Genomic DNA, 25,331 nt, shown 5'->3' with positions numbered 1-25,331 from the left:
CTAATATCAAAGTACCTTTTCATACTGTACCAACCCATCTCTATGGAGGACAACCAAACTATTTATATTGATAATATACTTTAAGAGTCCATGTCACAGAACGACTTTGTAGTAATTAACCCCTTTGAGTGGGGCGTGAGGCTAACTCACCTTATCATAAATTAAACTTAATAGTGAACAGTGTTCTATTTACAGACAGTTCTTGCTTTATGTAAATTCACATTATACAAATTTGACTTTATGTAAAGCATATGAATGTCAAGGCATATTATTTACTTACTACATTTGCCCAGGCAATTGCAGCTTTGGATGCAGATAAAGACTAGACATTGAGAGATTTCTGGAAGTCTTAAAATATTTACCATGCAATCTGGAATATTGCTTAGGCCATAGGAAGATATAACAGAAACATGTATGAAGAGCGTTTGGAAAAAAATGTGCCCGTAGTTTGTTCCCAATTTTTGTGGATTTGATAAACATGAAACATCTGAAGAAGTAAGAGATTGTAAAATGAGCACAAGGATGGAGCTAGAAGTAGATGAGAATGATGCGGAAGAGTTGTTTGAGTCTCATGGAGAACTATCAAATGAGGATTTGATTGAACAGCTAGCTGCAAAGATGGCAGAAAAAAGGTAAGTTTGAGAACCCAAGGTCAAACAAAAAGGGTTCACAATGAAACAGTTGACAGAAGCATTTCATCATTTGAGTGAATTTTTTTCTTGTATTGAAAAGACGGATCTAAATATGTCAAGATTTTTAAAAGTTCAACGTCTACAAAAGGATAATATTGCTTGATGTCATCAGATAATGCAATGCGAGAAAAAAAGAGAGCCATTGTACAAACATCTCTCAATAGCTTCATAAAAAAAATTGTGTAGCCAACCACAAGTGCCAAGGGCTAGGTGCAGTGGAAGGGGAGGAGGCAACATGCTACACCCCTCTGTTAACTTTTCTGTGCAGTACTATGCATACTTTATCATTAACTTTACCTTTCGTTTCACAATTCTGTTTTCTCTCATGGTACAATATTTAATAACAGCACTTTAGTACATTTTATGACTTGTGTAAAGGTATTATTTTGTGTATGCCTTGGTTATATAAGACTACGTGAAGTGGGTGGCTAGGAGCAAATGCATATGGCATAAAAATTGCTTTTACATAGAGGTCTGTGGAATAGTCCATTTCCATAAAGTGAGAACTGTCTGTAATAAGCTTTCAGCGTATTAGACGTAGGAAATTTTAAAATATACCATCTTCTTACAAATTACAGCTAATAAACCTCAGCTATCTCATTCCCTTTTCCTCATCACTCGATGTAACTTTCTCTCAAGGGAGACTTTCTGAGGAAATGTTCTCTCTCCGGGGTAAGAATACCAAAGTGGTAATAAGGGAGACCCTCAGAAAAAGTCTTTATGAGCCATGGACTCCTTAACTTCATTTTCTACCCGCAGGGATCTCGGCCAGATCAAGCTGATCAATGGGTTCTCTCTCTTACCCAGAGAAAAACACTGATTGATGAAACCTTGACTAATCAGAGAGATTTCACTCTCCTTAGACACATGCACACATTTAAAGCCATTTATAACATAGCTCCCCAACTACCTTTCCAGTCTTTTATTTTGTTAAATATTTCCCAATTATATTTTGATCTGGCTTGGGCTGTACTGGGGAGTGTTGCAGGCACACCTCTATTCTAAACGACTCAGGTTTACAGAACGAATACTTGCCAAGCAGTCAGTTAGATCCTCAGACAAGGCTCCTGCTGATTTGGCTCTCTGATGCCCTGGTCTCAAAGTCAGGGGGAATGATTACAGTTACGCTGCTACTGGAAGCTACAGTTACTGCTCCCTCCTTGGATTTTTATCTTGACACTGACACTTCTCATGTCTCCCTGCAGCTTTCATGCTACGACCAATCATTAGCAGAGCCTGTGGTCCCCCGTCTGGGTCATCTCTGCCTACTATCTGTGATTGAAGTATCTCATTCAAAAGTATCTCAAGAAATTACAGAGGTGTTCAGAGAATTTAGTCAAAATTGTTCTAGAAACTTGGTAAAAGTCCTTCCTGCTCATTTTTCTGACGTGACAACTATGAGATCTTCTATGGTGCAAGAAATATAAACATTCTAATTTAAAAGTATTCAGCCATTCTATAATGAATCCAAGAAGGTTGTACCACGCAACTTCCCTTCTAAAGAGAACCACTGTTTTTATACAGTGATTATACAATAAGGGGCTTGGATAGAATTATATTCATGCTTCTCTTCCTTCTCCTGCTTGCCTTAAATAGGGGCTAGTTGTGACGGTCTGGAGGAGCACAGCTTTTTTTTTTAATTTAAATAACCTATAAGCATAATTTTATTCTAATAGTTATCTCATCAAGAGTATTCTTCCTCTAATTTAAGCCATTTGCCCCACACTCCAGACTCCAATTTTTACCCAGACCCTATTAAACCCTACAATAACATCTGAATGATTTCTATACTTTGTTTAAAATACTTTGTAACTTATGTTACAAATATAGGACAGCCAGGTGGTGCAGCGGATGGAGCACCAGGCTGGGAGTCAGGAAGACCTGAGTTCAAATCCGGCCTCAGACACTTACTAGCTGTATGACCCTGGGCAAGGCACTTAACCCTGTTTGCCTCAGTTTCCTCATCTGTAAAATGAGTTGAAGAAGGAAATGGCGAACCACTATAGTATCTCTGCCCAGAAAACCGCAAATGGGGTCCGAAGAGTCAGACATGACTGAAATGACTAAACAACAACAAGCTTATGTTCACTTGTTTGTTTCTAAAACAGATGGGAGAAGGAAAGAGGTTGCTACTGCTTTTATCTTCTCAATACAGAAATCCTCATTTTTTGTTGTTGTTGTTGATGAAATGATGTGGTATAAAAGGAAAGACCTAACGAGAAATTCTGAGAAGTATGAGTACATCATGAAACAGAAATATAAACAACATGCTCCCCCCATTCTTCTCTTATCTGATTCTTTTTTGTGCATACAAGAGCTGGAAATCCTAGAATAAATTCCAAAATACAATATACTTACTTAGATTCTGACATTTAAGTTGCACATCATCATATGTTACTGCTAGGAACCTATTTTTGGCAATCATGAAATTGTAGCAACTGTTCTGAAATGGTATCCAAGGTGTATTGAGAACCGTAGATGGACATTTAACCGTGTCAGCTTTCTTTACCTCTTTTTCTGCCTCATCTAGAAGACATAATAACAGCAGTCATGTGATTATAATCACTCATATTTACATAACACTTTAAAATTTATGAAGCACTTTCCTCACTAGACCTCTATAACGTGACCAATGTAGGTATTTTTCTCCCAACCATCCTGAAAAACAACTTGGAATTTTAACAGAAAAATCACTAAACTGAATAACATACTCTTTGGCTCAACAACAGCACTACAATGCTATACTACAAGGACAGTCAAAGACAGTGGGAAAGGTGACATATGCACAAAAATATTTATAGCAGCACTTTTTATGATAACAATGAGCTGCAGACAAAGTGCATGCCCATTGAATGGGCTGAACAAATCGTGGCAAAGAATTGGAATAGAATATTATTGTGTGCTAGGGGAAAAGAAGAGAACCTTGGGAGACTTGAACTTGGGGAGACTTGAACAAACATACAGAATGAAATATGCAGAACTATGAGAACAATTTATACAGCAATCATAACACAAAGGAAAATAACTTTGAAAAACATAAAAACTCCGATAAATGCTGTTTCTAATTGTGACTTCAGTAGACAAAAGTGAAAAATGCTTAAGAGCAGCTAGATGGCACAGTGAATAGAGTGCCAGGCCTGAAGTCAAGAAGACCTTTCTTTCTGAGTTAAAATCTGGCCTCAGACACTTACTATGTGACCCGAGGCAAGACACTTCACCCTGTTTGCCTCAGTTTCCTCATCTATAAAATGAGCTGGAGAAGGATATGACAAACCATTCTAGTATCTTTGCCAAGAAAACTCAAATGGGGTCTTGAAGAGTTGGACATGACAGAATGACAAAAATGAATGCTTTCTTCCTCTGAGCAGAATGGTAGTTGACTAAAGGTGGGAAATGAGGCATACATTATCAGAAGGTCTTGAATGAGTATGTTGATTTATTTTGCTTAAGTGTAATAAGGGAGATTGAGAAGTCATTAGGAAGTAACAGTAATGTAAAAATATGAAACCATCAATAAAACATTTTAAAATAAAATATTTTTATACTCATACTTCAGAAAAAGTAGAACTATGACTACTGGATTATCCAATCCATTTTAGATACAAATGTTAAATACCATATACTTAACCTCCTAGACCTTATTAGGAAATTTCAAAAGCACCTTGATGTAATGGCCTAGAACTAAACAGATTGTTCATGATCACTTAGTTCTCTTGAACTAAGAAAACAGTGGTTCTCTTTAGAAGGGAAGTTGCCTGGTACAACCTTCTTGGATTCATTATAGAATGGCTGAATACTTTTAAATTAGAGTGTTTATATTTCTTGCACCATAGAAGATCTCATAGTTGTCACGTCAGAAAAATGAGCAGGAAGGACTTTTACCAAGTTTCTAGAACAATTTTGACTAAATTCTCTGAACACCTCTGTAATTTCTTGAGATACTTTTGAATGAGATACTTCAATTTCTAAATACATGCATTCTTCAAGAAAAATAAATCCATGAATGATATTTTCCCCACCTCCAGATATTGGGTATCCAAGAAAATCCAGTTACAATTTTCTTTAAAGGAACACAGTTTTTTAAGGGAAATTAATTAATTGGGGTGGATATACCACTTTAAGAAAAAACAATCCACACAATTGCAAAAACTAAGCTAGAAGCTGATTATTCAACAAACATTTATTAAGTAACCATGAGGTATAAGACATATTATTGACCTTATAAAAGGATTCCTTTAAATATCAACTAACCAGAGATATATAAGCATTAGTTTATACAAAGACGCAGAAGGAAGCAAAAATATTACGAGTTGATGCCATGTGAAAAATGAAGATAAAAACAGCTAAAAATATTATCAGTGGGAAAATATCCAGTTTACAAAAATATTATTTACACACAACTTTTCCGAGCACACATATTGCGGAAAGCAATTTACAAGAGTATATTTTCCTACCATTTTATAGTAGCAAATGACTTCCATGTATGAAATAAGATTTGTCACAGTGCTACTTAAAGCTTGTTACCCCTTAGAGATAATACATTTTAAGAATAGAAATGTTTAGAATTATAACTTACTTCCTGAGGTATAACAGATAGCCCCCGACTGGATGCTTCTGCAGCCAGAAGCTTTCCAGAAACCATCAGTGTCCAAAATTACACAGTCTTCAAGTTGTACACTATTTTCAGACCAGCGGCTAAAGCTGAAATGTTTTCCATCTGACCAGCCATAGTTGAGTTCATCCTATAAAAGCAAAGGTACATTTTAAAAAATGGGATCACCTTTCTTTCGACCCAGCAGACAAATCTAAGCAAGCATACCACAAATGACCATACCAAAGCATATTACACAAAAATAGTTAAGCAAAATAGCACAAAACTGATTGTGACTGGAAGTGCATGCAACCTTCCACTTTTATAGTTTACTTCTTTGTAGTTTGTTATCTTGTTAACAGAAAGGAAGGGTGTGTCCTTTGACTTTAACCAATTGGTACCAACATTGTTCTTTGCATCTGACCTGCTTTTTTGTCCCCTTTTAATATTGCCTTGATTTATACAGCTGTAGTCTACATATTCTCCTGTTGATTCTGCTTTCTTCACATTGTAGCATCTTATATAAGCTCTCACATTTCTTGGATTTTTTTTTTCATATTTAAGGGAAAGTGCATGTAAATTCCCTCCTCTCCTCCCACCCCCTCAGCTCCACATTGACTAGTTGCAGAACTTAGTCAGATAAGGTTATAACAATGTTTTAAACCAATTGGAAAACTGTAGCCACAACCAGTTATCCTCTGACAAAGTATGAACAGTTCTCTGAATGAGTCATAAGAGAACAAGAAGATAGTTTAAGCAAATAAATTAGAAATGCCCATGGAGGCTTTTTAAATAGACCTGGGAAGTTGGAGTGCTTTGTGGATATGAAGAGGGAAAAAGGGATTTCTTTCTCCTCTACTTCACAGCCTATGGTATCTAGTAACAACATGGCCAGATGGAGACGCTCTATTCAGTTGTTGAGAACATGTTGGTTCAAGAGATTTCAAGGTACAACTTATGGAGCAGGGACACACCTGCCATACACATACATACACATACACACACACACACACACACATACACACACACACGTATATAGACCTATGGTAACCATTTCTAGGTTGGGGTTGGGAGGAAAGAAAAAAAGTTACATGATAACTTCATTATATATTTAAAATGAATAGTAAGTGGGACAAAATCAATTTGCAATTTCATGTATAATAATTTTTTCTTCCTATTCTATGTTACGGAAATGCATGTTTTATTTCTTTAGTTCAGAATAAAATAAATAAAATTAAAAAAACATACCTTGATTTCAAAGAGCTTATGTATAATTTATCATATTCTAATCTGGAATCTCATAGGAACAGAAAAATAAGCCCTCAAATTACTGATGAAAGGGAGGAAAGGGCATAAGAAGAAAGTGTATATGTGTGTGTGTGAAGATCACAGGGAGGGGAGAAGCAGCTCCTAAATTGGGCCTTAATGAAAACTACTTCAGGAGGCAGGGAGGGTTGGAGACAGGCCATTACAGGAATGAGAAACATGTGCAAAGGCACAGTGACCGAAGAGGACAGGATGAAAACAGGGGAGGGAGAGTATTCAAGATTTATTGGTTACAGCATGAGAAGGAAGATGGACACTTTAAACTGGACAATCTGGAGACATCTCAAACCTTTCTTCCAAACTACCTTATTTCTGTCAATGGCACCACCACCCTTCTAGTACTCCAGGTTCTCAAACTCGGTGCTCTCCTTCACTCTTCACTCTCACTCACTCTACAGATCCAGATGATAACAGCATCTACCTCCCAGGGTTGTTGTGAGAATCAAATGAGATAATAATTGTAAATTGCATGGCACGTAGTAAGTGCTATATAAATATTAGCTATTACTATTATTATTAAAATAGCTGTAAATGTAGATTTCTCCATTTTGCTCTCCAACTCAACAAACTTTGGCATTGCTTTCTTTTTTCTTCTTCCTAGGAGAGGTATGTGGTACAGAGGAAAGAACAATGGATCTGATTGAGAGGTTCCAGGTTTGGATGATGCAGTCATTTACTACCTGTGCAAGAATCCTATAATCAACCTGGGCCTCAATTTTCCAATAACTAAACTAAAAGAGTTGGACTAGATGATTTCTGAGGTCCTTTTTAGCTCTAAGTCTATGATCCTATGTTCTCTTTATCTTCTCTGCAGTTGGATGTAAAGAACTTTCCTAGTTCCTACTTTTTATTCTCCTCAAGTCTTAATCACAAGTAATAAGAACCATTCTGGGTGGTTACTAGAGATTTCTCTCTCTACTATGTGAACAGAAGGAATATGGCTCTATTCCTTGGTGGTAATTGTTACTGAAGGCCATATATATTTTGAATTTCTCCCTCCTCACCTTCAACACTGCCTCTTCCTCTTCTCTTTCCACTTCCTTGGCTTCAAGTCCTAGCTAAAATCTCATCTTCTACAAGAAGCCTTTCTTGATGCCCCTTAACACCATTGCTTTCCCTCTATCGATCATCTCTAATTTATATGTGTATATATATAGTTTGTTTATATATATGTGTATATGTATAAAAATGTATTATATATATATAAATACATATGTATATAGTTTGTTTGAGCAGAGTTACTTGCATGATGTCTCCCTCCATCAGACTAGGAGCCTCTTGAGAGCAAGAACTATCTTTTGCTCTTCTTTGTAATTGCAGCACTTAGCACAGTGCCTGGCATATCATAAACGCTTATGGATTACTGACTGATTGTATTGTAATAAAATTCTGGACCCTATGGATAAATTTAAGCTTTCATTACAGAAAACACTTCTGAAAACAAATGTTTGCCCAATTTGTACAGTCAGGACAGTATACTTACATCTTGGCTTGAGAGTCCAATCCACAATGACGAATTACTGAGAACAGTCTGCACAGTAAGGAAAGCTTGTTGATAAGGATTTGTGATGCTCACTAACTGCATGGTTTCGTTTTGGCACTCCTTCAGGGCCTCATACCAAGTCATCGCTTTCAGGATTATTTTGTAGGAATAATCTTGATACTTTATAATGCTAGAGGTGTTTGGCAACATGCGATTATCTTGAATTTCTGTGTCAAAAATAAAAAGAAATTGCTTGAAAGCCTTGGGAATTTGCCTTTTATTTTTTAAACACTGGTCATGAAGGGCTCAGTTCCTATATTCCCTCCTCTACTTCCCCTCCCTTCTTCATCCCCCCAGCCTGCAACACGGGACTACTTGGAGGTTTTACAGCAGGAGTGCGAGGATGAAAGAGAAATCACTTGTCACTACAAGTCAAATGTTTGACAAAGAATTTTTCTTTTCTGGAAATAAAGGAAAACTCCATTCATCTGATCTAATGTTTTCTGTGCAATTTTTAAGTCCTCAACAGAGTAGAGAAGTGGCTTGAAATCAGATTGTTGCTCAAGGTCGATGGCAACTAATTCTATTGTCTGAATTGCTTTATTAAGGGGATAAATCAAGTGTCCTCTCCACACTAGCACTGACAACCTACTTAATTCCTGAAAGGATAGCCAATCTTTACATTTCAAGGTTCCCACTGGAAAGAGCACTTATTATCAGATCTCCAAAGTCATCCTTTAAGGTTATGTTTCAGTTTTTGCTCTATGGTCAGTGCCTGGGAATGAAAGGCAGTAGTATCAGATTGCGGGACAAACAGTTAATGGCTTTAATAATAATAAAAAATTTAATAATAGCATTTATATAGTGCTCTAAGGTTTGCTAAGTACTTTATAGACATCTCATTTGATTCTCACAGTAACCATTTGAGGTAGGTACCATTATTATCTCCATTTTACAGATGAGGAAATGGAGACTGACAAAGGTTAAATGACTTGCCCAGAGTCATATGAAAGTGTCAAGTAGGATCTGAACTAGGGTCTAATGAAATCCAAGCCCAGCACTATAACCACAGTGCCTCAATAATTACTATCAGAACGCTACTTCTCAGTGTATGGAGGCACTTTGGAACATGGCTTTAGAAGCAGAAATCTGCCTTGGACAAGGCAATCCATCTCTTTCAACCCCAGTTTCCTTGTCTGTGAAATGAAAGGGCTGGACTAGACGTTCTACCTCTATGATTCTTCGACAGTGTAAGGCCACTCTGGTTACATGATGAAGCTCTATTTACTTTTATTCACTGCTTCCTGTTAAAACCTCACCGTACTCTACGCGAATAAAAGGAACTACAAAACTTTTTGAAAGGATACTGGAAACCCATTCTCAGACACCCGTCTTACTGCTATTTAGAATAGAAGGCAGCACGATTAATGAAGCGTTGGGTGTCCCTTCCATTCTCTTCCAAGCGGAAGCTTAGCAAATAATGCTTGTCTTTATAATAGAGTTAATCATTTGACATTTGCTGAAGTGGGGTAGGCAGGTCATAAAGGATAAGAAAGTGATTTGTTGCCCTCTACAGTCTACAGACTGTAATCTGATTCTCACATCACTTTGCCATTTCCACTACAGGTCACCATTGAAGCAGGTATGGGCATATGTGGGGGAAGCATGCCTCTTTCCCTTCTGCTAGTGTGACACTCACATCTATGGGTGAGCATCCAGATCTGCATTTCCATGGTAAAATTAGAGAAGTGAGATAGTGTCGTATATTCACAACTTTTACTGGAGTTTATGTGTTCTTACTCAGATTCACATATTGTATCCCATGATTAGGGAGAGATCCGATTGAATAAGACGTACAGAGATCAAAAACTAGAAAAAGCCACTGTATAAGTGAGTTGCTCAGATGGATATTCTCAGTGATGTACTGGAATGGGCTCTGCACTTTAAGTTAGAAGTTAATTTTTTTGTATTTGTTTTTGGTGCAGCGGATAGGCCTGGAGCCAGGAAGACTCATCTTCGTGAGTTCAAATCCAGCCTCAGACACTTAGTAACTATGTGACCCTGGGCAAGTCACTTCACTTTGTTTGCCTCAGTTTCCTCATCTGTAAAATGAGCTGGAGAAGGAAACGGCAAACCACTCCAGTATCTTTGCCAAGAAAACCCTAAATGGGGCCACAAAGAGTCAGACATGATTGAACAATTAACAACAACAATAACGTATGATCAGAGTGCCATCGGGTCACAGAATTTAAATCTTGACAGAACCACAGAAGTAGATGTTTTAGTCTAGCCCCTTCATTTAAAAGACAAGGAAACTAAGGTTGAAAGAGATCAATTAACTTGCCCAAAGCAATCTTTTGATGACAAAATAATGTTCCATAGTTCTTTATTTTTAAAGAAAATCCCATCTATAGCTATCCTATAGCTATAGCTAGAGGTAGAGGCAATATGGCACAGTGGATAGAGAACTGGCATTGAAGCTAACTTCATTTGTTGACATATTCTTTTTTTTTTAAGTAGATATCTTGCACTGAAAAGGTTGAGTTTAACTTAACCTCTCTGATGATTAGTTAACTAAGCTATAAAAGGGATATATTTGTACTATCAAGTTTGTCCTCTGTAAAACTATAACTGTTACATAAAAGTGAATTATTAATTATTTTTGTTGTTCCATCATTTCAGTCATGTCTGACTCTTGGAGTTTTCTTGGCAAATATACTGGAATGGTTTGCCATTTCCTTCTCCAGGTCATTTTACAGATGAGGAAACTGAGGCAAACAAGGTTAAACGATTTGCCCAGGGTCATATAGTGTCTGAGGTTGAATCTGAACTCAGGCCTCGCACTTATCGACTGTGCCACGTAGCTGCCCTATTAATAATTAGCCAATTATTAATGTGATGGGAGCTTGCTTTGCACATGGCTAGATATATACCATGGAGGCACTCTGCTTCTGGAAGGAAACATCTTACTTCTTGTGCCACATAGGTGGGAATAGGTGCCTTCTTCATAGTTGGAAGAGGCTGTGTCTTTAATACTGACAGACGGGGATAGTCTTTCTATTTTGTGCGCTCTTTCTTGCTGTGTCCACAGGGTGATGATCACACAAAGCTCACCCACAGTTTAGGTGCCATAAATTGAATTGAGAATGGGGGAGATACATTTTCTCTTCCTTCCTCTTAGGCCCTGGGACTTGGGGTCCCAGGTGTTTCTGTTTATGTTTCCTTTGTCCTTCTCAGTTTTAGGTATAGGAGGTAATACCTGTGGGACCTGGGAGCATGAGCCACGTTGACTCGGAAAGCAAGCATCCCAGGCAAGATGTTGCAGCCAGTCAGCCCAGCAGAGAAGCCATGAAAAGTCAGGGTGCCTGGGACTTGAGACCAAGGAGGCGTCTTGGTGTTGGAACTGGGGCTGTACTCTGTAGGAAACCAAGCTAAATTGTAAACCGAAGTCTCTTTACCTCTCCCAGAGACTGAGGTAGTAAAGGGAAGGGAAGGGAATATGCTTTTCATGTACTGAGGAATGTTTGTATATCTGATTATTATACTTTTGAAGTAAATATTTCTTTGTGAAAGTTAATTCTACTGTTAGTAGCTATATGGAAGTGGGATAAGGGGACCCATTCCCTACAACTGAGGGAACATCACTGGTGGGGCCACTGGCAGAAAGTCTAGACACCTCCCCTTGAGGCTACCCAAGAATCTTGGGGAGGGGTAAAACATAACATACTTGGCTTTCAGGTAGTGGGGGCGAGGTGGTCAAGTGTCATATCAATAATAACAACAGTAGTTACACCTAGTACACTGCTGTTCAGTTGTTTCAGTCATGTTCCGACTGTGTGATTCCATCTGGGGTTTTCATGGCAAAGATAATGGGGTGGTTTGCCATTTACTTCTCCAGCTCATTTTGCAGATGAGGAAACTGAGGCAAACAGGGTTAGTGACTTGCCTAGGGTCACACAGTAAGTGTCTGAGGTCAGATTTGAACTCAGGAAGGATCTCCTTGACTTTATGCCCACTCTATCCACTGAGACACCTAGCTGCCCCAAGTACACTATTGGCACTTAATAAACGCTTATCATTATTGGCTTAGGGTTCAGTCTTCATTCGTTTTTAAAATGTAGCCAATGGTGATTTGATAGATTAATGCACATCTTTGCTTTGGGATATAGTTGTGGGGTATATGACATGGGGTACACAATGATTTTCCTCTAAAAATACCAATTTCAAAACAAAATCTGATGGCAGAAAAACACTTTGTATCATTTTGATACACCATTCCTAATAATTTAACGAGATTGCAAGATGAAACTCTGTTATGCAGGGCAACTCTTAGGAAGGCAGATCTATAGCACTAAGTACCTTGCTAAAAGGACATGGGACTGAGTGGTAGTCAGGTGAAGTGGACTCCTGACAGAGAACTCATCTTCTTTTGTGGTCTCTAAAATTAAACTGTGAAATGGATTGGCCTTTTTTTCCTCTCCACGATCTCTCCTTCTGAGACATCTAGATTAGGGTATAGTGAAGAGAAGAAGGGATTTCTCCTAATCTTCTCCCATTCACCCTCTGGAGCAGAAATGGTGAGAGTAAGAAGCACGTAACAATGGTGGATAAATGTTTACACACAGATGGAGAGAGGAGTTCTAGGAACACTGTTCCTGATCCCCAGCCTTCTGCAAACAATGAGACTTTGAATTCCCTAGCGAACATGATCCTGGACTCTAACCTTCTAGCCTGAGAAGCACTACCCCTGGGAACTGCCTTGTAGTCATCCCAAGTTTGAGTTTCTGAATTCAAATGTGTGAGCAGCAGCCTCTCAGCACACTTCCTCAATAGCATACTTCTTGGAGCAGGAAGAAGGTCATTCTGCAGCTGAAGATCTACACCCATGTCATGGAAGGGTCAGACATGTAGATCTTGCCAAATTTTCTTACTGTTGCTATGAGTTTTCCTGATAGTGCAGGTATGAGGTGAATGATGAGTCCTCTTCAGTAGTCCCAAAGGTCAACTTCCAAGAGGAAGGTGATGTTCCTTTATTGTTCATGGGCTTCTGTGAGTTATTTCATTACTATGCATTTTTATGGTGGGTAAAATAAAGGAGATCCTATATCTGCTAGGGGTAGGAGCAGTATGCCCTAACTACATTAAAATGTAATTGGGCAATGTTTAACAACATAAATCAAAAATATGATACCACATAGATAATGTTAATTTGTGGTTTCCTAAGTCAAGATGCAGCTGGCAGGGATGTCCTTCTATTTGTGTTTGACATCACTGCTCTTGATCAGAGGTGTCCACTTAAATAGAAATGGGGGCCACTAAACTATACATAAGGATCAGCAATATTGACTTAAGTGGTTTTTTTTGTATTTTATTTTTTTCTCAATTACACATAAAAACTTTTTAACATTCTTTTTTTTTCAATTTTGAGTTCTAAATTATCTTCTTTCCCTCTCCTCGTCCTTCCTTGAGAAGGTAAGTCATTTAATATAGGTTATACATGTGAAGTCATGCTAAAAATACTTCTATATTAGCCATGTTGCAAAAGAAAATGAAGACAAAAAAAACAAGAAAAAAAAGAAAGTTTAAAAAAACTATGCTTCGATCTGCATCCAGACTCCATAAGTTCTTTCTCTGAGTGGAAAGTATTTTTTGTCTTAAGTCCTTCAGAATTTTAAATGTAATATTTTCTATATTTAACTCTAAAACTATCAGGTTGCAGAGAAGATGTTGATTTGAATTGGTAGAGAGATTTCTTCATCTTGGAGTTCCCCATGCCAATATCATGACAGGTTCAGTATCTATTTCATACCTAATGCCTATATTCTACATTGTATATTGTATTGTGCCTATATGGGTGTTGGAACCCTATTACCCACACTTGGAGAAACCTAGACTTGAACTATAACTAAGCATTATTTTTATATTTTTCTAGAGAATTCCAGGTAGGGCAGGAACCAAAGAGAGAAATTGATCCTTTAGAGCTTACCTTCCAGGATCGAACTGATTTTGTGTGATCCAAGTTCTTGAGAGAAAGGGGCTGGCTATGGTTCACATATTGATCTAGATTTTGTTCAGCTTTATGAACTATATTTGATGAAGTCCAGTGATAAAGAGTTGATGCTTTAGTTTAATACTCTGTAATCATCTTCAAATACAGCAATAGACACAAGACTTAGGGGGCACTTAGCAGTACTTTTTCTCTAGATTCACTGTCATGGAGCTCCAAACTCTTGACAAGGTGGGGCAGTGGCATCCAACCCACATGGTACTTATATCTGTGACAGCACAATGCTTATGCAGTGTAGTTGTAAGCACAGAATGAAACACAGCTTGGCTAACCTCTACTTGCTCATCAAGGCTTTTGCAACTCATTTCCCATACTGTAAACCAGGATTGTTGCTGTTGCCCATTTGTTTCAGATGTGTCTGACTCTTCCTGACCCCATTTGGAGTTTTCTTGGCAAAGATACTGGAGTGGTCTTTCATTTCCTTCTCAAACTCATTTTGCAGATGAGGAAACTGTATGTACGTACACACGTATGTACGTATGTTTGTGTGTATGTACATTCATATATGTGTATGTGTGTATATGTATGCACATATATGTGTATATACATACATACACACATGTACACACATATAGGTGTGTGCATGTTATCTATATGTCTTGCCTACTTAAATCTGTATTTTTCTCAGTGCTTAGGACAGTATTGGGAATACAGTACTGACAGTAATCATTTGCTCACATTTAAAAATAAAAAGCAGATATCTTGCCACTGCAAAGGATGGAAGGGATTACATGAATTTTTGTTTCTGCCTACCACAGGTGATAGAATGCACCCAAAAGGGGAGGGTCCCCTTGGACCACTGGGGAAGCCTCTGAAGACTTGTCAAGAGCAGCTAAAGAGGTATGAAAGATGGTTAAGTCAATCTAACCCTAAAAAGGGATACTGATTGGGGGAAAATGGAATTGGGTAAGACAAAGGTTAAGGAATGAAAGCATATGCATATATGTAATGAGATTCTCTCAATTCCCAAACTGCTCCATTGTCATTTTTAATTAAGAGGCTTTAGGAACTACATTAGTTATATTATCATTATCATTCAGGTTCTGAGAAGACTATTTATTTAATAGTATCACCTATTAAATAAGAAAAGGTCATAGTGTGGAAAAAGCATTCCTATACCAAAAGACTTAAACTAAACCATTCCTAAACCAAAAGAGTTTGTGAAAGCTATTCAGGCTAGACTATTTTAGATCCTAGAATTATCTGCCTTGATAACTCAATCTGCTTCATAAAGTTGAAAAATATCTGAGGACATTATTGCACCAAGTTAAGCTACATAAAAACTACATTTATGTATTTCAGTGACAAACCTCTTCTGCTAAATTTCATCTTTACCTTTACCTTTATATCTATCACACAGGCAAAACATTTGCTACAAATAAAAAAAAACATACCTGAATATTTTTGACATAGAGATAAATTATGCTGTTCTTGACAGGAAGTTAAATTCCATGTCCCAGTTAACGTCGAATTCTGAAGGTTGAGCATCACAGCACAATGGCTGTTTGCGTCTTCATCAAAAAACTAAATAAAAAGGCAAAGTATTCATAACACTGAAATGTGAAGATCAAGGACAGTTTAAGTAATTTATTTTTTCAGAGACACATGATCCAGGCCCAAAGACTTTCTGAGTTTTAGTTTTTAACGTATTTCATCAAAGAACTAAATTAATTGGATTCAGAAACCCTACTGAATTCTCCAAAGCACGGGAAAACAGAATTAATTTTAAAACACCCCAGTAAAGCTTTAGAGAACACCCAAATCTCCTATAATGTGATTACAGCAATTCTTGTGTAATGCCGGTGTTTGGTGATCCTAATGTGGAAAATATTATGGCAGACACAAGTGCTTTGAATACTCTCAAAATCACCTTTTAGGAATTGCCAATGACTCAAACTTTGCCTACCGTGTTAAAGAATGGGAGCTAGTTTTAAAGTGTGTGTGGGGGCAGGGAAGGATGTAGAGGGAGGCTAAAGATGTGGCTGGTAGCTACTGTAACTGACACCAATACCATTGTTGCTTATATCTGGCGCCTCTTTTTGTGATTTATGTCCATTTCTTAGGGAAAAATCATTGCTCATGATTGAATTGTTATCTGCCTCACAGAATTTTTTATGGACTTTGAGCCCAAGGTCAAAAATTTCAAAAGATTAAGTAAAATATTGTGTCTGAATTCACAAAAAGTCTATGAATTTGGTTAGGAAAAAAATTTTAATTTTCTTTTTCATTAACTGGAATTTAGCATTTCCTCCAAATAAAAAGGCAGCTACAGTGGATAGGGTGCTGAGCCTGGAGTCAGGAACATTCAACTTCTGAGTTCAAATCTGGCCTCAGACAGTTACCAGCTGTGTGATCCTGGGCAAGTCACTTAACACACCTTGTTTGCCTCAGTTTCCTCATCTGAAAAATAAACTGGAGGAGAAAATGGCAAACCACTCCAGTATTTTTGCCAGGAAAACCCCAACCAGGGCCATGGAGAGTCAGACAGGACTGAAACAACATGATTCTGGGAAGAGTTCCATAGGCTTCACCAGACTGACAAAGGGGTTCATAACACAAGAAAGCTTAAGAGCCCCTTCACTGGAATGTAAACCTGGAAACTAGGATTCTACAACGTTGTTGGAATGAAGCAGAGATGTACAGTGGGGGTCCTTCTGCTCCTGTGACAATATTTTATGGTAAACCTGGGCATGTGATATAACTGTAGCCACTCTGAAATGCTATAAACTTACATCCATTGGTATCCTTTGCTCCCGTCCCTGCAATAATGGGTGAAAGTTACTGTATAACAGCCTGTTATTATCAGTCCATTTACTCATCTTTGTCGTGGTGCTTCTGGACAAACCAATCCAAACATTATCTCCCAAGTCGGGCAGTAAATATGTAATAAAGTCTGTTAGGAAAGAGACTGATTCAGAATTTATGCCTTATTTAAAATAAAAATAGTTTTAAAAATGAGTGAACACTTGCCCCCTTGCTTACTCACCTAACTCAACAGATACTAAGGCATGAATTTTTTGTTCATTAAGAAGTCAGTAATATATTTTAATATATAATTATATCATACAATACAAACTTCTACATATTAGACTATTTTTCCCTGCTACATATTCTGAAGAATTTTTAAAATTGTAAATTCTTTTATTTGCAAAATACATCAAATCCTTAAGTGTCATCTAGGTTTTTTACTGTGTCCAGGATCTGACCTATTGTCCAATAGAACTTCATTGACTTTGCAGCCTGTTTCTACATTTCCCCCCCTGCTTTCTCCTGTTATTATTCTGTTACACTTCCCATTATCCCTATCAGCCACATTCTAATCATATCTGGTTTCCATGTGAGAGGTTCTTAACCTAGGTTTTGTGAGCTTAAAAAAATACTTTGACAACTGTATTTCAATATCCAAGACAAGTAAGAGTGCTATAATTGGTTTCCTTTGTAATTTATGCATCTAAAAACATAATTCTGAAGAGGAGTCCATAGACTTCCCCAGACTACCAAAGAGATCCATGCCACAAAAAACTTTAGAAAATTCGCGTTAATCCATCATCTTACCTTGTTCACTTTGGCTCAGGACTGAAGGAAGGGTACCGCCATAGGTATGACAAGCTTCCTTAGCTTCAAAAAATGTACAAAGCTTTGGTTTAATCTTTAGAAAACACTGCAAACAAAGAGCATATATCATCTATAAGGGCCAGGGACATGAAAGCTCTTTTTTTCTCTGTCTAAATAGTTTACCTTCCAGAGGACTTATTTTTAGGCCATGAGGATACCATCCAGATTCACCATTTTAATTTAAAGGAGGAACTCTCCTCAAAACCAAACCAAAGCAAACCCCTCTGTATACCAAATTATATATTTTAAAGATATGGTTAAAAAAGATATGGTGATGTTTCTTTCTTTCTCTCAGTAGTGAATTATCTGCTATGAAAATTTATCTAAGCCCAGCACTTCAATCAATCAATCAACATTTATCAAGTGTCTACTATGTGTCAGGTATGACGTGCCAAGTTGTTACGGATAGAAAAAAAGGCAAAAGAGCCTTCAAGGAGCTTAATATGGAAGATGTAAGGCTAGCCTCTTTCTTATTATGAACAAACACAAATAATTATACTTTGAAGAATCTCTGAGTTGGAAGAGAGCTCAAAGGTCACATCAAGAATCCACTTTATAGCACAGAAGATAAATTACATAAAGAGGGAAGAGCCTACTGATCTTTAATCTCCATTTATATCCCTTGAACTTTTCAGAACTTTTCTGATGTACATGGTTCAATTTTGCTTCATCGTAGTTGTACACGTATTATTTTGGTTTTTATAAAGATAAGCAGTTGTTAAGTAGTGGATAGAGGGGTAGTCTTGGAGACAGGGAAACCTAAGCTGAAGTTCTGCTCTGACACATACTAGTTGTGTGACCATGGGCAAATTACATTACCCTTCAGTGACTCTAAGCCTATAAAGCGGCCAATGAGTTGCTGCTTCATTTTGGAAGATGGAGTTTTCATGCCAGGAATTCTCTCTACCCATGAAATTGTAGGTTATAACTCCACTCCTCCCTCAGACTTTCAGATATACCTTTCCATGAATCGAGAGCTACGAAATACACTGCTTGTTTTAACAGTTTTATTAAATTTTTATCATATTGATAGGCCATAGTTTTTGTTTTCCTACTTCCTTATTACGGGATATTTGGGTTATTATTTATTTATTTATTTATTTTTTGTCTAGGCAATGGGGTTAAGTGACGTGCCCAAAGTCAAGCAGCTAGTAAGTGTTACGTGTCTGAGGCCGCATTTGAACTCAGGTCCTCCTGAATGCAGGGCTGGTGCTCTATTCACTGAGCCACCTAGCTGCCCCATTTGGGTTATTTCCAATCATACACGTAAAACTCTACAGAAGATCTTTGTGCTGATCATTTTTCCTTCCCTTTTTGATCATTTCCTTGGGGTATAGGGCCTGAACCAGAATTATTAATGAGTACATTAATAGTATTAATGAGTACAAATAATTTGTATGTGTGTGTGATGCAATATTCTAAATATTTTTATTATTTTTACCAGTTTACTAGTTACATAATGATCCTTAACATTTCTTTAATTGTTAGTGAGGTCCTACATTTTTGCATGCAAATGCAATATATCTCCTCAAGCATAAGCTGTCTGGGCTAGTGGATATTTAGCAAATGTTGGTTGGATTAGGTAGCCTGAAACAGAGGTTTCACTGCTGCAGATATTCCTTCTACTAATGCAGCTCACACAATCTCAATGCTTTTTCTGCCCTATTCATTTCTTATCCATATTTTCCACAACTCTTCCCCACAGAATCCACTTCCGAGTCATTGAACCACCTCTAGGGTGAGTTTGGAGGGGCGAGGGGAGGGGAGAGAAGAGGAGAGAAAAAAGAAAGGAAAAAAAAGAAATTTACATGATAATTTTGTTGTATATTTGAAAGGAATAGCAAGTTGCTCAGAGTAGATTTGCAGTTTCATGTGCAATCATCTTTTTTATTGTACTATGTTATGGAAATGCTTGTTTTATTCCATAAATTTAAAAAAATTAAAAAAAGAAAAATGTCCTGATTAACTAACAAAAGCACAAGCTTTCGAGTCAAAGGACATTGGTGTGAATCCTGGCACTGCTAATGTGACCCAAGGCAAATTATTTAAACTTTTTGAGCCTCTTTCTTCATCTATAAAATCTGTGCTTGGAATAGATGATATCTAAGGCCCCTTCCAAATCCTGTGATCCAATGATTTCAACTTGTAGTGTTTATAAATATACAAGCAGACTTTAAAAAGATAATTGTAGTTTATGGGTTGACATCCATTGTAGAGTATGAAAATTGGAGGAATTGCATTAAGAATTTCACAAGATCCTCCAAAACATACCTTGATAGTGATTTCAAATTCACACTGATGCTGAAATATTTGGTTTGCATCATGAAATGAAAGAAGTTCAAAATTTGTAGACTACTTAGAAGCTTCCCAAGAATCACATGAATTCTTTTTTCAAGGGGTATTCTTAAAGCACTTAGTGCAATAGGCAAACATCATTAAAAAAAAAAAAGAAATACCTGTACTTCGATGGATAGGAAATAATTGGTTACAGTTTCATTGGAGAATCACTTCTTTGTGTGCAATTAGTTTACTAACTGCTAAGAATGTAAGTCAAAGTAATACCAAATTAGGAAAAAATTTAAAGATAGGAAGACACTCCACGTAATTACAGCAACTCCAGCCAAGCCTATTTAAATAAACTTTTGATTCTGAAATGAAACTTTATCCCTACTTAATAAAAGTAAAGACATTTATTCAATCGCAATTACTTAGAAGAGTTTAATTATGGTTAAACTGCCCCCCAAACTGACAAAATCGGGAGGCCTCAGGACTCAGAAACTGCCTTTGCCCACAAACATTTAACCTCTTTGCTAAGCAAGTCAGTCAACAAGCTAGTAATTGTTAGTGACAGGTTTCAAGCCCTTCTTTCCATAACCTTCCTAAATCCAAGTTCAGAACTCTTTCTAAAATACTATACTGCTTCCCAACAGATCATCTCTAGAATGTTCATAGATGAACCTAGGATAACAACAAATAGAAGGGAACAGATCTGTTGTCATTCTTCAAGTAACCTATTGTCATTGTTAATGAGAATGAAATTGCTACAACTAGATTCTACCAACTCAGTGCTGAATACGTCATTTAAGATGAGATCGGTCAGATATAACTGCTCTTCCCCAACACACGTTAAAAAAAAAAATCTGTTCCTAAGGCAATAAGGCACTCAGGGATCTATTTTAAAGAAATCTCAAACAGAAAAAGATGGAAACATTATGAGAAAGATCATAGATGGTACTATTACAAAAGGTCAGATAAGAAGACTAACCTAAATAACTTCTTTCTCATCTCAAGAAAATGAGAATGATCTATGTATGTAAAAAGGGGGTCTCTTATGAAAACATGAGGATGCAACAGGTAGATTTGTACAGATGATTTTTTTGGCAGCTGATTACATTTTTAAGGTCACATAATTGAAAAGTATAGAAAATCTAAGAACCTACTGTGTTTATTATTTATCAATTTAAAAAAAATCAAAATATTTGTATCAATACAAAGTCCAGAAAGTTTCCAAGTTTCCTCTCTTCAGACAAAGTTTATGTGCGTGAGACACACACACTTTTCAAATATACATATATGTATATAGACATATACACACATACGTGTGTACATATACATATACACACATATAAACACACAATTACATATAAATTATATAACAAACTCTACAACAAATGCAACTATGGAGGTAACATTGTTTACTGATCTAAAAGAGTTTTCATATCAAGAAGTATAAAAAAGAGAGAGAGATTCATCTACTTTGTTCTACTTTGTCATGAAAGATGTCCTGTTTGCAGACTAAGCAAAAGACAAGTTTTTCTATGGAGCTTGACCTTTTCTATATGATCTTATTCATAGATGACTCAGAAGTACACCAAAACATTACAAAGCCTCTTTAATCCTGAGCAACACAAAAGCAATTTTGTAATTATCCACACATGAAGTATAAAGTGGATGAAAATACATTGTACAGATTATGACAGTCAGAGGTATAGAGAATCTACCAAATTGGTCCTGCAATACATAAAGTTTAAACTGTTACTAGGGATGGACAGTGAACCCTGGAAGTGGTTGGGGAAAAAAATCAGAGGATCATAGATTTGCAAGAAGATAGGACCTCAGCAGTCATCTCATCCAATCTTCTCATTATATAAAGAAATTGAGGCCTAGGGAAGTTATGTGATTTGTCCACAAAGGTAATAATAATCATAGCTGGGACTTGATCTCAGGTCCTCTGATTTCAGAGCTAATATTTTTTTCACTGAACCACACCACATAAGGATAGACCAGATTAAATTTGGTCAATCACTCAGTCCTTTCAATTTTCCCAAATTGTCATTGCAAAATCCTATCTTTTTTAAACACCAATATTGTCCTAATGATGCTATGTGGATGTAATCAAAAGGTGAATGAAGATTACAAATGACCCAAAGAGTACTGGAATGATTCATGGTATGGAGTAAATGCTTCAGGATCTGACCAAAATTGATTTGTCTCTGAGAAGTTACATAAAAGATACTATGGAAGACATGGAATACCAGAAAAGTAACTGTACTGATTATATAGTAGGAATGACAATCACTGACGGACCTGAGTGGTGCACTGGTACCTCTGAGATATTAAAAGATGAAGAGGAAGGCCTCCACCATCTTTGATGGAATTTCTACGAGGTATGAAAAAAAAAAAATGACAGGGACAATAGTTGATCAGTGTAAGAAAGCATGGAACTAATACTATCCTCATCAATGGGAGCAGGAAACATTCATCAAATTACGATATGTTGAAGTATCAAAGTAATTATTTTCTATATTGTGCTTTCTAGTTATGCTATATTACTTCTGGCTCTATTTGTTCTATCATATCTGGATGTTTGTTGTTGTTTAGTCCATTGGCTGACCCACTTGAGTTAAAATTGTTTTTTTTTTATTTGCTAATAACAGAAAGGAAGGAAAATTTACTAAACATTAACAACTTATTCTCATCAGTCCTCTCAAAGTACCTACTGTTAATGATCTCCCACAATTTCTACTATTGAAGTCCAGGTGGTGTTTTTAGTTATCTAGTAGTTCTTCCAGGACATTTATTTGCCCAATTAACATCCTGCTTCATTCATCAAAGGTTCTTGTTAATGTTCTGAAAGCAATATGTGATTAGGGGCACAAAGTAAGTTTTCCCTCTTACCTTATCCTTAAATGAAATCCATTCCCCAGAACACTGGACTTTAGAAGCTGACTGTGGAGTATATTTCTCTAATGAAGATATGATATTTTTTTCGCATATGAAAGGAAGCTTGATTCTGCAGTGTGATGGCTTGTTTAAGTCTAAGAAATAAGAGGTAAGCTTGCAGCTGCATTCATTTCCCATTCAGTACATTAAAAAAAATCAGTAGGAAAAGACTTGTCTTATTTAATTCATTCCTGTCTCAATGGATGGTTATATACCTGTACTTTTCTATTGATTCTTACCTTTCTCTGCTGTTACCTGTATATCACTAGATTATCACATCACTATTTGTTTAGAGATACCCCATCAATACAATTGGTAGTGGGGGTGGAGTGGAGAAAAATGGAGGTTTATTTTGGACCCGTTGGCTGATTTTATTTGTAATTCTGGCCATTAAGGCAGTTATGAAAATAACTGACATTTTATTTCCAAATGACCACTTTAGAATAGCAAAGCAAGCCAAAATGTTGACAGAGCAAAAAACTACTTTCAGTGGTAGCTTAAACTATGGAATCTCATGTCATCATGTATAAGTTACATAACTGATACAGGATATAAACTTGAGTGATTCATAATGAAGCTACTAATTAGAACTTATTCAGTTTATCACTGTATACCAAACATTCAAGGATTCAGAATCAACTTTACCTCTAAACCAATTCTTGGAAGAGACGGACCAGCACTCCTTTTCATATATCATAGGAAAACGATGCCACATGTGAAAGCTTAAAGAAAAAGGCAGATAGATCACCCATTTCCCCATGGAACTTTTGCCTAAAACATCCACTGTTTTCTACTATCACTGATTATAATTGTAAATTCAATACATTAGTGATAAAATTACATATGAGCTTCTTCTTTGAAGACAACATGTTGGAAAGAAGTCTTGGGCCATCTTGGACCAATAAGGTTTTTTGGGTTTTTTTGGGGGGGTGGTTGAGGGAAAGAAATGTATAGTCACCCAGAAATTAATTTATTTAGTAACATTTTATTTTTAAATGCTCAAAATTATCATATCAAAACTAGCCAACACCAGTCTTCTTAAAAGGATAGTTTTTTTTCAATGTAATATATTGTGTTACATACCTTATATCATGATAACTTCTTAGGTTATTGAGACTTTTAATCCACCACTTTTGTTGGTCATTAGATAGCTAAAAAATAAAAAAAGGAATATATGGGTTGCTATATGATTGTATCAGAATGCTAACCTATGGATATCTAGTTACTAACAGTTGTAAAGTTACAACATAGGAGTAATCAGAAATGGTCATGAGAATAACAGAATTTTTGAATGCTGAAGCTGTGAAGTTGCCTATGCTGCACAATTAATTCCCGTTTCATGACAGCTCAATCCATGGGGCTTTGCACATGAATACAAGGTGAAAAATGTTTGTTGAATTGAATTCCTAAATGAGTTTTCTCGCAGTGAAAAAAAAACAAAACCCTAAAACCCTAGAAACAAAGAATTATCCTTTGACCTATTCTTTACTTATTCTTTAATATTAGTGTTTCTCTCAGATGATTATGTATTGCATTGAAAAGAGTAAATTTCATAGTAATATTTAGAGCTAATAAAATTATTATGTCTTTTAAGGAAATGGAGGTTTTAATTTTTCTAGGATATGGAAATGCTGTCTTTACGATAACCTATGAATTTAATGTAGTCTACAAAAATTCATTAGAAATTCTGTTTCCTCAAGACTTTACCCAATATTTAATTATTTAAAGACAAGAAAAAATCTGAATACAGATCCCCAGTGTGACAAACTGAAGGATAGAGTTTGGACAGTATTTTGAAAAAACATAAGTAAAAAAATCAATCCGGTTAGTAACTGCTAATTGCCTGACATTTTACAATAATATTCATCATTGCCCCTTAGTTCTAAGTCTTTGGCTTAATTTCTAATCTGAAACCTAGGTAACATCTTGATAAAGTAGTTAAATTTAGTCAGTTTGCCTAAATTTATCATAAAAGCTATTTCTTAAAATTGGTTTTTAATATAAAAATAATGATTTCAGTTTGGAGCAGAAAAAAAAATTTTTTTTAGCACTATAATACTACATAAAAATAAAAAGTAGCCTAGAGGCACTACTGATATTTGGTAGTGCTCATTTGCTTAATTATCATTCATTATACTGTCTATTCACACTTAAGCAATCATGAGTCTGGATAAGTACTGAGCAATGCTATCTGACCCTTCTTGAATTTGATTTTGGGGGTCTCACAAATTAGTTGATATTGGAATAAAAGTTCATGGAACAATAGATTTTGAAAGTTTTAGGGGAACTTGAAGTTAAAGAAACTATCCCTTAACATTTACAGGTTATATCTGG

The 25,331-nt window shown here is 36.4% G+C and overlaps 1 protein-coding gene across 7 annotated transcripts in view; it reads right to left on the bottom strand.

Moving 5' to 3' along the window:
* Nucleotides 1-25,331, bottom strand: part of LOC114045604 (lymphocyte antigen 75-like) — a 183,742-nt gene that overhangs the window by 80,944 nt on the left and 77,467 nt on the right. For all 7 annotated transcript variants that reach the window (XR_003569404.1, XR_003569405.1, XM_027865682.1 and 4 more), the window contains exons 19-27: nucleotides 24,081-24,148; nucleotides 23,643-23,719; nucleotides 22,953-23,092; nucleotides 17,715-17,820; nucleotides 16,892-17,052; nucleotides 15,554-15,683; nucleotides 8,093-8,319; nucleotides 5,269-5,434; nucleotides 3,051-3,218 (exon numbers count right to left, since the gene is read on the bottom strand). Coding sequence is in view for 5 of the 7 variants with exons in the window: in XM_027865682.1 (XP_027721483.1) it covers nucleotides 3,051-3,218; nucleotides 5,269-5,434; nucleotides 8,093-8,319; nucleotides 15,554-15,683; nucleotides 16,892-17,052; nucleotides 17,715-17,820; nucleotides 22,953-23,092; nucleotides 23,643-23,719; nucleotides 24,081-24,148 (1,243 nt within the window). In the remaining 2 variants the exon portion in view is untranslated. The remainder of the gene's footprint in view (nucleotides 1-3,050; nucleotides 3,219-5,268; nucleotides 5,435-8,092; nucleotides 8,320-15,553; nucleotides 15,684-16,891; nucleotides 17,053-17,714; nucleotides 17,821-22,952; nucleotides 23,093-23,642; nucleotides 23,720-24,080; nucleotides 24,149-25,331) is intronic.

Source organism: Vombatus ursinus, unplaced genomic scaffold (assembly GCF_900497805.2).
Source record: "Vombatus ursinus unplaced genomic scaffold, bare-nosed wombat genome assembly UNPS02014779.1, whole genome shotgun sequence".
Classification (NCBI taxonomy): Eukaryota; Metazoa; Chordata; class Mammalia; order Diprotodontia; family Vombatidae; genus Vombatus; species Vombatus ursinus.
Note: the sequence above shows the minus strand (reverse complement) of the source record. Positions and strands in the feature narration are given on the sequence as shown.